Source organism: Chrysemys picta, chromosome 1 (assembly GCF_011386835.1).
Source record: "Chrysemys picta bellii isolate R12L10 chromosome 1, ASM1138683v2, whole genome shotgun sequence".
Classification (NCBI taxonomy): domain Eukaryota; kingdom Metazoa; phylum Chordata; order Testudines; family Emydidae; genus Chrysemys; species Chrysemys picta.
This window is the reverse complement of record NC_088791.1, coordinates 355,027,249-355,040,367: the sequence shown is the minus strand read 5'-3', so window position 1 is coordinate 355,040,367 and position 13,119 is coordinate 355,027,249. Positions and strand designations below refer to the sequence as shown.

The 13,119-nt window shown below is 46.0% G+C and overlaps 1 protein-coding gene across 1 annotated transcript; it reads right to left on the bottom strand.

Moving 5' to 3' along the window:
- Window positions 1-11,589: 11,589 nt before the first annotated feature.
- On the bottom strand, window positions 11,590-12,582 carry LOC135972419 (olfactory receptor 52B2-like). Its single transcript, XM_065550431.1, has one exon. It carries the CDS (start codon window positions 12,535-12,537, stop codon window positions 11,590-11,592), a length of 948 nt encoding a protein of 315 aa, XP_065406503.1. The 5' UTR covers window positions 12,538-12,582.
- Window positions 12,583-13,119: the final 537 nt, after the last annotated feature.

The window sequence follows — 13,119 nt, the reverse complement described above, 5'->3', positions numbered from 1 at the left end:
GTACTGTACGTTCCCCTGACTTCCTGTATATGCCGAAGGTGATGGTTGCAGTACAAATACCTGGATGGAGAGACAATGTAAATATGAGACACTACATGCAATACTGGGGGCTGTTCTCATGGGTGAAGCAGATTGTTCACTCTTCACAAACTGAAAAATGACATTGTCCTTGAAATGAACTATGAACAATTGACCCTACTACTGCCAATTCCATATTTTATGCTGCTCCCTGACTCAATAATTCCTACACATCATGGCTTGGGAAACCTTACTAGGCACCAATAGGAAACACAGGTGTGGATACTGGTTATCCATCATTGTCCTTAGGCCTTGTCTATACTGCCATGTTTTTTCACACAGAAGCAGCTTTTGGCATAGAAACAGTGGAGGTGTATACACTGCAAAGCAACTTTCAGTGATGGAACTCCTCAGTTTCAGTGACATAATACACCACTATGACAAGAGTTTTACACAAAAGTATTGTCAGCATCGAGGAAGAGGTGGAGGCAGAAGAAGATGTGGTGCCCAGGCCAGGGTCCCCCAGTGCTGTGTCCATGGTGTGTGTGTGTGGGGGGGGGGGAGGGCTTGGCTTTAAAAGCAAAGTTATTTGAATTATAAACACTCTTTATTTGTTTCCATGCAAGTTGTGATAGCAGATGGCAGCAACAAACAAACCAGCAGTTTTATCATTTCCTTGCATTAAATCCTGGGCCTTAAAACAGTACACCAGAGCTGCCATAGCGCTTTGGTGTAGGTATTTCTTACACCAACGGCAGGGGTGCTCCTGTCCACCTCCCCAAGAGGTAGTAGCTAGGTCGATGAAGAATTCCTTGGTAGACCTCATGTTGTCACTATCATGGTTGGATTGATAGAGCTACATCTTTCAGGGGTGTGATTTGTTTTTTTTTTTTTGCTATTGTACCAAAAAAAATGCAAATGCAATTTTCATTTGCATTAGCAGAGCCATAGCATGCCAGTCACGGGAGGGGATAGTAACATTTTTCTTAGTGCTGGTTAGACCTCACCTGGAGTATTGTGTCCAGTTTGGGTCTCCAATATATAGGAAGGATGTAGAGAAACTGGAAAGGATCCAGAGGCGAGTGACAAAGACGATCCACAGGATAGAATGCAAGCCATAGGAGCAAAGGCTGAAGGAAACGGGTATGTTTAGATTGGAAAGGGAGGGTAAAAATGAAGGAAAGATGCCACATAGAGCAGGAGAAGAAGCAATGAGGTCAAACTAGAACACAGCAAATTTAGATTTAATCTCAGATAAACTTCCCAACCGTAAGTATAGGAGAACAATGGAAGAGGCACCCAGGCAGGATGTGGAAAGTCCTTCATTGGAGGTTTTCAACAGGAGGCTGGATAGTAATCTGTCTGGGGTGGTTTAGACACAACAAATCCTGCATCTTGGCAGGGGGTTAGACTAGGGACTAGACTAGGTTAGGGACCTTCTCACCCTATGGCTCTATGATTCCATGATATAAAATCCTAGCGTAGACCAGGTCTTACTCAAACACAAGTTATGGAGCTCCATAGTGGGGTAACTGGGTGAAATTAATGGCCTGTGTTATACAGGAGGTCAGACTGGATGATCTGATGGTCCCTTCTAGGGTGACCAGATAGCAAGTGTGAAAAATTTGGACCAGGACAAGGGAACATTCAATTACATTAGAGGGTCCTGTGGCACCTTTAAGACCAATAGAAGTATTGGGAGCATAAGCTTTCGTGGGTAAGAACCTCACTTCTTCAGATGACTTGCATCTGAAGAAGTGAGGTTCTTGCCCACAAAAGCTTATGCTCCCAATACTTCTGTTGGTCTTAAAGGTGCCACAGGACCCTCTGTTGCTTTTTAAAGATTTAGACTAACACGGCTACCCCTCTGATACATTCAATTACATTGAAAGTCTGAACATATTAAATCTGGCCTTGCATTGGATGTCTACTAACAACTTTCATCCTGAAGGATCCACTGTGCCACTGAAATGAAGCCACTGTAGGGCTGGAGCCCATCACCGAGGGGCAGAGCAAAAGGGACATTTTAGCCCATGATACTAGAGCAAATTCAGCACCTGTGGCAGCGGCCCTGGGATGTTTAATGGCTGTGCAGAGCAAAAATGAAAACAGACCTATTCTCTATCTCATACATAGATTGTACTTGGTTTGTCAAACAGAAAGAGATGGGTACCTGTGATTTCTGAGACGGAAGCGTCTTCACTGGGAATATTCCTCAGGTAGCCGAGTCCCTCTCTCACCCCAATACCTGCAGCGGCATCCCACACTGAAACCAAACACAGTGATGTGCACTGTTTATAATATAGCTCTGTGCAATCCCCGTGGGGTTCGCTCAGCCTCTAGGGGAGAAGCGGCATTTGGATGCAGACAGGCTGGAGACCAGACACACTCTAGCTCATGTCTCTGTTTCCATGTCTGAACTTCTGGGCTTGTTATCCAGCTTTAGCAGTGAACAGTAATTAAGGGACCTTCCCAAAGGGAGATGAGAACTCCTGGGCTCTGAGCTGAGTCAGAGAGGAATTGGCTGCTCTGTGTATTTGTGTATATTTAAAAATTATAGTTGATTACTAAGAAACCTAGGGATAATGCCTAGGTCTCATAGGGTCTAATGCTGTGTAAATGCCCAGGATGGATGGATAGATAGTAGACAGACAGATCTGGAGAAAGATGACTGCGGGGAGGCACAACTGTGACATTGCCGTCTATATGATTTTATAAAAATATGCTAATGAGTGTGAATATAATGTAACTGGAATATGCTTCATTCAAAATGTCTCTTGTGAGGTATCATTACAAAGCTTATAATCTACTGAGTGTGATCATCCTATTTGTATAAATGTACCACTCTTGTATCTGAAACTAGACATATGAAATATATCTCTGAGGACCTATTGGAGTTATGCAAAGTGTGGGCCATCAATGGTGGTTTGGAATCTGGATGACTCCCATTAACCAGGACAATTGACTGCAGATGGGTGTTTTACCTGTAAGTCTTCCTGTATACATGTGTGCTGGCAAGTGGGTAATGAACTCTTGCAGTGACACGTGATCATGTCACCTGAACTGGAATCCATCTTTAACCTGGTGTCTTTCCATTGAGAAGGAGGGGGTGGGAACCAGAGAGGGACAAAGGATTCCCGCCTTATGCAAAAGATATATAAAGGGGTGGAAAAGAACAAAGGGGGAGGAGCCATCATGAAGAATGTCCAGTCTGAGAAAAACTTACTGAAGCATCTCTAATGGTGAGATTATCTGTATTCGGTTTGATAAGACATAGATTTGCGTGTTTTATTTTATTTTATTTTGCTTGGTGACTTACTTTGTTCTGTCTGTTACTAATTGGAACCACTTAAATCCTACTTTCTGTATTTAATAAAATCACTTTTTACTTATTAATTAACCCAGAGTATGTATTAATACCTGGGGGAGCAAACAACTGTGCATATCTCTCTATCAGTGTTATAGAGGCCGAACAATTTATGAGTAAAATGGATTTATTTGGGTTTAGACCCCATTGGGAGTGGGGCATCTGAGTGTTAAAGACAGGAACACTTCTGTGAGCTGCTTTCAGACAAGCCTGCAGCTGTCAGGGGACGTGATTCAGACACTAGCAGCAGGCTGGTGAGTCTGGCTCAAACCAGGCAGGGCACTGAAGTCCTAAGCTGACAGGGCAGGAAAGCGGGGGCAGAAGTAGTCTGGGCACATCAGGTGGCTGCTCCCAGGGGGTTTCTGTGATCCAACCTGTCACAATGACACTTCCTGCTGGCACTGGGGATTTTCGCTAAGGGATGAGAAATCATTAATTCTCATCAGTCGCTATTATCACACAATGTAGAAGCTTTCCTTGAAGGATCTTCAAAAGACAGAGGTACAGGGTGACACGACTTGGTCAAAGTCACACAGAGAATGACAGACAGACCACAGCAGTCTTGACTTCACTGCCATAACAACAGTCTCTCCATGAGTAACTGAGCACATGGGAAGCAGGAAATGGACTCATACTGTCATAGGGCCTGTTCATTGGGTGGGCATGATGGGCTTCTGCAGGGTGCAACCTGAAACAGGGGTACCCGTGAGCCTCTCACATAACAATCTGGGCCTCCGTCACACTGTGAGGCTGGGAAAAGCTGCAAGCCCCTCCAGGTCTTGCACTTACACAGCCACACACAGACAGGGACACACGCAGCTGCAGTTACATGGAAGCTTTCACGAGCCACTCATGAACCAACAATAGAGAGGCTCCAGCCAATTCCCCCAGCTCTCCAGCCTAAGGCCCCAGAGCTGTACTGTCTTGCCCTTGACAGAAGACTGACCAGTGTATGTTTATCGCCCTGCCCCATTCCCTCAATGTGGAGAGGACAATGCACCAGCCCCCGTTCCTGAGCAGATTTTCCTTTATACTTCAAATAACACCCGGTTTTAGGTAAATAAATAGAAAGCAGATGTACTAAGTACAGAAAGATGGATTTTAAGTCATTATAAGTTATAGAGAACAGATCAAAGCTGGTTACTTAAGATATAAATAAAATCCCTTCAGCCTGGGACCACGGTTCCAGTTCAGTTCAGTCCTTGTTCATAGTGTAAGTTCTATACGCTAGACAGGATTTGAATGAAGGAGCGTCTCACTCTAATGGTACAAACTATCCACCAATCTTCCATACACAGGCTAGACATCCCTTCAGCCTGGGACCACAGCCCCAGTTCAGTCCTTGTTCCTAAGGTAGTTCCAGGGGTTGAGTTGTTGGGGAGTGAAACCAAGTGACGATGTCGCTTTCCCCTATTACAGCTTCTGCCATGTGGAGGGAACTTCATTTTTCCAAGCAAAAGCCTCCAGCACAGTTAATGGAAAAGTTCAGGCACAATATGGAGTCCAGTGTCACATGAGCTGGTCACATGCCCTTGCCTGCTTTGATAATTCATAGCAGGGGCCATTATCCATATGCTGGCTAGAACATCCCAGGAAATTCCATCAGGTGGGGATAATCTTCGTCTAACGCCTATTGTGTTTCTTAATGCACCATTACCTTGAATGGTTCATTCACATTATGCTGGCTAGATCAGCTGTAAACTACACTATGGCTGTTACCGATGAGCAATCACATTTGAAATACTGGTACATAGTCAATATTCATAACTTTAGGTACAAAAATGATACATGCATACAACTAGGGTAATCATATTCAGCAAATCATAACTTTTCCATTGGTACATTACATGACAAACTTTATATAAAACACATCCTAATCACATCACCATGGTAAATATGGATAGGGGAGGGTGTTGTTTTGGGTGCAGAATGTCAGACCTCCCCCATTAGTTTACTGCAGCAGAGTTAGTAATCTGGAGGCAGTGTGCCCAAGGCCTTAATTAGGTTTTGACCACACAACTCCCAAGTGTTGCAAACATTGTGGTGTTACCCACACGTGTTCTTGCAAAGTTCTGTGTACCTTTCAACACTTTGTAAATCAGTCTAGTGATCTAAAATGTCAGCAAGTGTGCCTCCTCTGGGTCCCGAGAAAAACACTATTAATGTCTGTGCAGCATTGTTTACCATTGTGCTTTTCCAACTGGTGATATCTCAACACAGATATTCATCAATGCCATGAGGTCGTGTGACTCAGTTTCCCCTTTCACACAGCAGACCAGGTTTATTATGGTTTCCCTGCTGAGAGAAGCTTTGAACCTCTTTGCAGATGTTAGCAGAGAATCACTATCCGCATAGGGCTTCTTGTTTACTACTTGTAGCATGGCTAAGAGTTTTCCCCCAAAATCATGCATATTCCACCTTTTAATAGGATTTACCATCATTACCAAATCCTTTGTTATAAGATTTACCAATAGCAACAAACTTTACATCATCTGATTTAACACCATCACCAAATCTTTTATCACAAGTAGGTGTTTCCATGTATTTTTATTATACCATGCCTCTTGCTTGAACAATTTGGTTTGTTCACCATCCATTGGGTCATTCAATTCCTCCAATAACCTTGGCATGTATTTAGTTACTGTTTTTCCTTTCCCCTCAGTGTCCCATTGAGTAGGGATCTTACTCTAAGGTTATCTTTGGTGTCTTGGTATGCCAGGGTCTGGTGATGTAAAGATGTAAGAGGACTTTGTATGGTCACTAGCCCTCTGTGGAAGAAAGGGGTAAAACAGAACATGCTTCCCACCAAGTGTAAAACACTCTGTCTGTGGTTTATTCAAAATAGATGCTTGTGTCTGCTCAAAATCATCAGCTAGAGAACCCATCTCATCCATAGTGTTCACCCTTTTGTCCCACAGACTCTGTTTTACATCATCTTTACATATATTTAAGAAATGTTCCTGAGCAACAACATCAAACATTCCTTCAAAGCTAGTAACGCCTTTGCCCCTTGTCCACTTTCCCATCAAATCTTTCATTTTATTTACATATTCCACTTACTCGTATCAGCGCCCCTCTTAGGATTTGTAAATTTCACTCTATATGTTTCAGGGGTAATGTGACATTGTTTCAAAACCATTTATTTGAATTTAGAATAATCTAACAGATTCCCAATTGGCATTTTATTGAGTATATCCAGTTTTTACCAATTAACTTTGCAACTAAAGTGCTCATCTTCTTTTTATCAGGAATCTTACGAATCACACACAGCCTCTCAAAGATAGTGAAGCATTCAATAATATCACGTGCCTCGTTGTATGCAGGACACAACTGTTCCCATTTATGGACTTTTGGAGATTTTCCTGCATTTCTCCTTTCCAGACATTGACCACCTCTCCAGTCAAAGTCTTTTTCTTCTAACTGTGTTTTAAAGTGTTGAGTTGTGGTGGGAGTGAGACCAAGTGGTAATATCAGTTCCCTTTTTAGAGCTTCTGCCATGTGGCGGGAACTTCATAGTCCCAAACAGAGACGCCAGCACAGTTACTGGAAAAGTACAGGCACAAGATCGAGTCCAGTGTCACATAAGCTGGTCACCTGCCCTTGCATGGATTTCAGCTATAGATGGGACCAAACTTCTTCCATGGCCCATTGTGTTCATTGATGAGTCATCACGTTGAATATCCATTCCCAATGTGCTGGCTAGGCTGGATGTAAACTACTTTGTGGGAGTCACCACAGGAGGAAACACGTTTGAAATACAGGTAGATTGTCAATATTTGTTACTTCAGAGGCAAAATTGATACAGTCACACATAGGATAATGACATTCAGCAAACCACAGCTTTTCCATAGATACCTCATATGACATATTTTGTACAAGTTTTGTTGCAACTGTATAACCGTGGTGAATGTGGGGAGCAGGGTTTTGCTTTGGGGGTACAGAGTGTCACAGCAATAGAGCTATAGAACTAGAGTTCTCTGAAATCTAATTTGTATGTTTATAGAAGACATACTTCCGTGTCCTGAAAAACACTGCAGTCTGCTCTCTACCCTAGGAGAAAAGAATGCCGAGGTGCAGAGCAAAGGAAACTCTCCTCAGGGCCTTGGCCCCTGGTGTGCAGCTCCCCACTCCCAGAGGGAGGTGCTAGACTGGAAGCCGCATCCTGAGTCTGGGCCTAGAAACTCAGGGCCTGAACGCTGCTCTGACTCAACAGCACATGGGCCCCGTGTGTGGGAGCCAAACGTGCACTTCTGGCGGGCGTCGAGCCACGGGAGCTTGAGCGGGGCTGTGACAGCAAACCTGGAGCTGCTCCATGGACACTAGTGTACTGTGAGTGGAGAGAGAGTGGGGCTGGGTGATCCCAAATCTGTGTGAAGAGGCCCACAAGCTGTTCTCCTCACCCTGCTGTGGTTCCGCTCCCCCAGACACTCCAATTGGTTCAACACACCCTTGTCAAAGTGGAGTTTTCCCTCATTATCTTGTACATGAACCTATGTGAGTCTTACTGTTTTCTGTGAAACCCGTGTATTGCACCAATACCTAGGTGGTGGGAATAAGGGTGTGTGACTTTTGCTGTGACCCTCAAGGTCAGGTGAGGAAGCTCCAGCTCCCTGCATGTAAGTGATGAGCTCTGTTATATGCTGTGTTACTGTCAATTAATAAACCCTTCCGGTGTACAGCGCTGGCTGAGAGTCACAACTGACTGGGAAGTTGGGGTGCAGGGACCTCTGTCTTCCCCAGAGGTCCCATCCAGCTGGACCTGACAAGGGGAAATGTACCGTGTGAACAGGCATCCTGAATGCTCTGATGTCAGACCAGGAATGCCATAGCCGAGAAAGGTTTTGCCCTGGATAGCCTGCCCTGAGAGGAGACACGCTACACCGGAGTCCTGGCTGGCTTCATTCAGAGCAGTTCCAGAGCATCGGACCTGTGACTTTGTCACAGAATTACTATCCATACAGATTCTATGGTGCAGTTTGGTTCATTTCAGATTTTTACTTCTTTTGATTCTGCTCTTTCTTTCACATATAATGCCACCCCCCCACCAGCACGACCTGTTCTGTCCTTCCGATATATTTTGTACCCTGGTATTACTGTTTCCCATTGATTATCCTCATTCCACCAAGTTTCTGGGATGCCTCTTACATCAATATCCTCATTTAAAACAAGGCACTCTAGTTCACCCATATGATACTGTATGACCATTTTTATCAGTCTTGCTACCACGGTTATATAATTGCAACAAATGTTGTACAAAGTATGTCCTGTCAGGTTTCAAAGGGAAAGTTCTGATTTCCTAAGTATGATTATCCTGTGTATATACATATATCATCTTTGTGTCCGATGTTATTAATATGGGTGATGTACTGGTATGGGCTTTGTTTGGGACAGTAAAATTCCAAGCAGAGGGCAGAGGCTATAAAAGGTCCTCCGAGACATCTCTGTATTGTCTTCATTTCTCTGCACTGGGTTTCTAACAAGGAAGCTCTGAACAAGGACTAATGACCCCCAACCTGCTTTGGTTATTTCAAGAGAGACTTTTGCAAGCTAGCAGTTTATTCCATCACTTCTGTGATGCTGATCTCTGAACACTGAAAAACCACTTGGATGTATCTGATTTATAACTCTTCCTGTTTTCTTTTATTATTAAACCTTTAGTTTTAAATAGCTAAAGGGATGTCAGAAGTGGGATTATTGGGATCTGAGTTATATATTGACCTGGATAAGTGGCTGGTCTCTTCAGATTAGAAGGCCCCTATGTGTGGTGGAAATTGGTTTTCACTGACTGCTCACCATGGAGTCTGGTGTCCGGGTGGGGAGCCAAGGGCTGGGATGTGTCTAGTTAACCAGTGCGGTGAGACAGACGTTTATGTTTGTTACTGGCTTGGTATAATGCAATCATAGAATAACCACCATCCTGGGGTGAGTCTACCTTCTATGTCAGCAGTTTGTCCTGAGTTTGGCACCCTCAGCCATGTCCCACTGAAGCACGGTCACACATGGACAGAATTGACTGTTGATAGGTTCTACACACAGTATTGCTCACTCCTCCCAGGAGGAATCCGACTTTTACATATGAGGAAACTGAGGCAGCAGGAATGAAAATGTCTTGAGCCAGGAAAATAGCCCAGAGTCCCTCGCTTCCAATCCCTGGTTTAGTGTCTCAGACGCGGCTTGTATGTTCCATGCAGCAGCACAGATTCATTGTGCTCTCTCTCCATTGGTTCTTTAGTGCTGGGGATCTCCCCTGATTTCAGTGAGGCTGCAACCACTTACACCAGCTGAGGATTTGGCCCAAGACATTTTAACTAGAGATAACGTGTCAGAAGAGACCAGTGAGCTGGGAGTGAAGAGTCCCAGATCTTCCCCACATTCACTGGGTGACCTTGGGCACATCTTCTCCCTGCACTAAATGGAGATGATTAGTTATTATTTCTAGTGTGTTGCTACCCAAAGGCCCTAATCTGGGCTGCAGAGTCACACCCTGCACTGATGTGGTTCCTTACAGCACATCGTTGGCCTTTATGCTCGCTATAGAGTTCCAGGAAGTGTGTGGTCCCTGGTAAACAAGCAAGACAAAGTTGAACACTGAACTGTGTGGAAACCGGTTTATGTGTCTGTAGTTTTTAGCTGTTTCTTTAATAAATTCTGCCTGCTTAAGAAAGGGGGCAACTCCACTGATAATGACACACAAATAGCCTCACTCTAGCTAACACAACGCAGAGGAGCAATGCCAGTTCATGGCCAGAGCAGTGGTGCTGAGGGTATGGGGTCAGGACTCTGGGTTTCTATTCTCAGCTCTGCCACCGACTCATTGTGTGGCCTTGAGTAAATCACTTTACCTCTGTGGGGCTCAGTGAATCCAAGACATGGGGAGAACGCTGCCTGGCAGCCTAGCTAAAGAACTTCCAGATGTAGTGATCCAAAGTGTCATGCAGAGCGTACGTTACACTCAGCTTCACCGTTCAGCTCAGCCCCTGGGCAGTGGGTGTCCTGTCATTCCAGATTGGGTGCCATGTATATTGCTGGCTAATGGTAGATGTGCTGTTTATTTCCCTCTGTGTGAGCTATCACAGCCACCCCGGCCTCTGCCCAGCATCCCGCCTTCCCAGCTTAGACAGGGGCTGACCCTTCCGCCTCTCTCACCTGCTGTCCTCCTAGCTTCAAAGCTGATCCCTTGCCCTGCTCACGAGGCCTGGCTCAGGGCAAAGGACCCCCAGCCAATCCCTATTGCTGGAACCCTGCCAGCTACAGGTCCCCAGAAAGGAGAAACAAATCATAGAAGATTAGGATTGGAAAGGACCTCAGGAGGTATTTAGTCCAACCCCCTGCTCAAATCAGGACCAACCCCAGCTAAATCATCCCACCTAGGGTTTTGTCAAGCTGGTACTTAAATACTTCTAAGGGTGGAGATTCCACCAGCTCCCCAGGTAACCCATTCCAGTGCTTCACCACCCTCCTAGTGAAATAGTGTTTCCTAATATCCAACCTAGACCTCCCCCACTGCAACTTGAAACCATCGCTGAAAGCTAAGGAAATAAGCATCACAAAGGTGTCTGCCCTCAGGACTTTACAGCTGAACTTTAGGGCCCACAAGCTGTTACTGCATCACAGCGCTGCTCCCAACCCTCAGCTGTTTTTATACAATTTCCTGGCTTCCCTCTCTGCTACAGCATGGCCAGTTGGACCCAGCACTGCGTCCTCACTGGCAGTTACTTGCCAGGCTGCAGCAGATCCCGTCCCAGCCCCGGAGCAGAGGGAGCCAACGCTGGAGGGGAGAGGAAGGTGGAGATGATCTAGCAAGTGGATGGGGTTGGAGAGGAGGGGAGCGAGTAACAGGGGTTGGGCTTTGGGGTAAGAGGTGGAGAAGGGAGTGGGGCCTGGGGGAGAAATGGGACAGCGGATGAGGCCTTGTGGAAAGAGGTGGGTCAGGGGTCAGGGCCTTGTGGAATAGGCAGGGCAGGGTGTGGGGCCTCAGAGGTCCAGTTTACAGTGTTTAGAAAGGTGGCAATCCTATGAGACATTGAGTTGTACACAAAAAGATTCCTCAGTTTGTCACGCTGACACCGCACAGCAAGGCCAGGAAAGGGTTTATTGTCACTTTGACTGGCCAGTCAATGATTCACGGAAGGGGGCCCAGCACCACATCACCAGGCAGCTCTGCACAGACCTCGGTCTGAGAGCCAGAGCACCAGGAGAAAAGTTTAGGTCTCTTTATGAGTAAAGAGGCGGAGCAGCCTGTCCCGGATCTGTTTGGTCCTCACACCATAGATGATGGGGTTTAGCATGGGGGGCATCAAGACAGACACCGTAGCAATGAGAACATGGAAATTCAGGGGCACATTTTGGGCAAATCTGTTCATGAGGGAGATGATGACACTTGGCATGTAAAAGGCTGAAATGAGAAAAAGGTGGGAGCCACAGGTCCCCAAAGTCTTGAGCCGCGCGTCTTTTGTGGGAAGGATGAAGATGGCCCTGAGGATCTGGGTGTAGGACACCCCGATACAAATCCCATCCAGACCCATCACACAGAATTGCACAAAGAGGCCATAGTAACTACTAACACGGGTGTCGGAACAGGCCAGGTTCACCACAGCTATGTGTGCGCAGTACGGCTGGGGGATGATGTTGGTTCTGCAATAAGGCCACTGCCTTGCCAGGAAGGGAATGGGCAATACAACTATGCAACCACGCAGCACCACAGCCAGAACAATCTTGGCCACCAGGGGGTTTGTCAGGATGGTGGAATGTCTCAGGGGATGGCAGATGGCCACGTAGCGATCCAAAGCCATGGCTACGAGGATCCCAGACTCCATCACTAAGTTGCAGTGAATGAAGAACATCTGGGTGAGGCAGGCACTGAAATTGATCTCCCTGGAATGGAACCAGAAAATTGCCAACATTTTGGGCAGGGTGGATGTATACACAACCAAGTCATTGACAGCCAGCATGCAGAGGAAATAGTACATGGGCTCATGGAGGCTCAGCTCCATCTTCACAGTGAACAGGATAGAAAAGTTCCCCAAGATGGCTATGATGTACATGGTGCAGAAGGGGATGGAGATCCAGACATGGGCCACCTCCAGGCCAGGAATGCCCTGCAGGATGAAGGTGGAGGGGTTGGTGAACTCGGTTGTGTTGGACTCTGACATGGAATAGGGGAGAAGGTGTCCAACTTTGAGGCAGAATGGTGTCTCTTGCAGGCACCGTATGTTCCCCTGACTTCCTCTATGTGCCCAGGGTCTAGGGTGATGGTCGCAGTACAAATACCTGGATGGAGAGACATTGTGAATATAAAAACTACATGCACTACTGGAGGCTGTTCTCAGGGGGGGAACAGATTGGTCGCTCTAACAGAAGTATTGGGAGCATAAGCTTTCGTGGGTAAGAACCTCACTTCTTCAGATGCAAGATTCTTCAGATGCACTACTTGCATCTGAAGAAGTGAGGTTCTTACCCACGAAAGCTTATGCTCCCAAAACTTCTGTTAGTCTTAAAGGTGTCACAGGACCCTCTATTGCCCATCCTGAGTGCTCTGGTGGAAGGTTTCAACTCCTCTCCCTTACGTCAAGGTAAACACTTTCTGCCTCTCCCCCTTTAAGGGCTCTGGGATTTTGAAATTCCTCTTCCTGTTTGCTCGGTGTGGAGTGCTCACATCACACCTTCCCAGGTGGCCATGGCAGCTCTATGCTTGGGACACTGCGGAGCTGCTGGATCCGCTCAGTATTTGGGGA

Excerpts from the sequence above, each read along its gene's own strand:
- LOC135972419 (XM_065550431.1), bottom strand. The coding sequence starts at position 12,537 with ATGTCAGAGTCCAACACAACCGAGTTCACCAACCCCTCCACCTTCATC.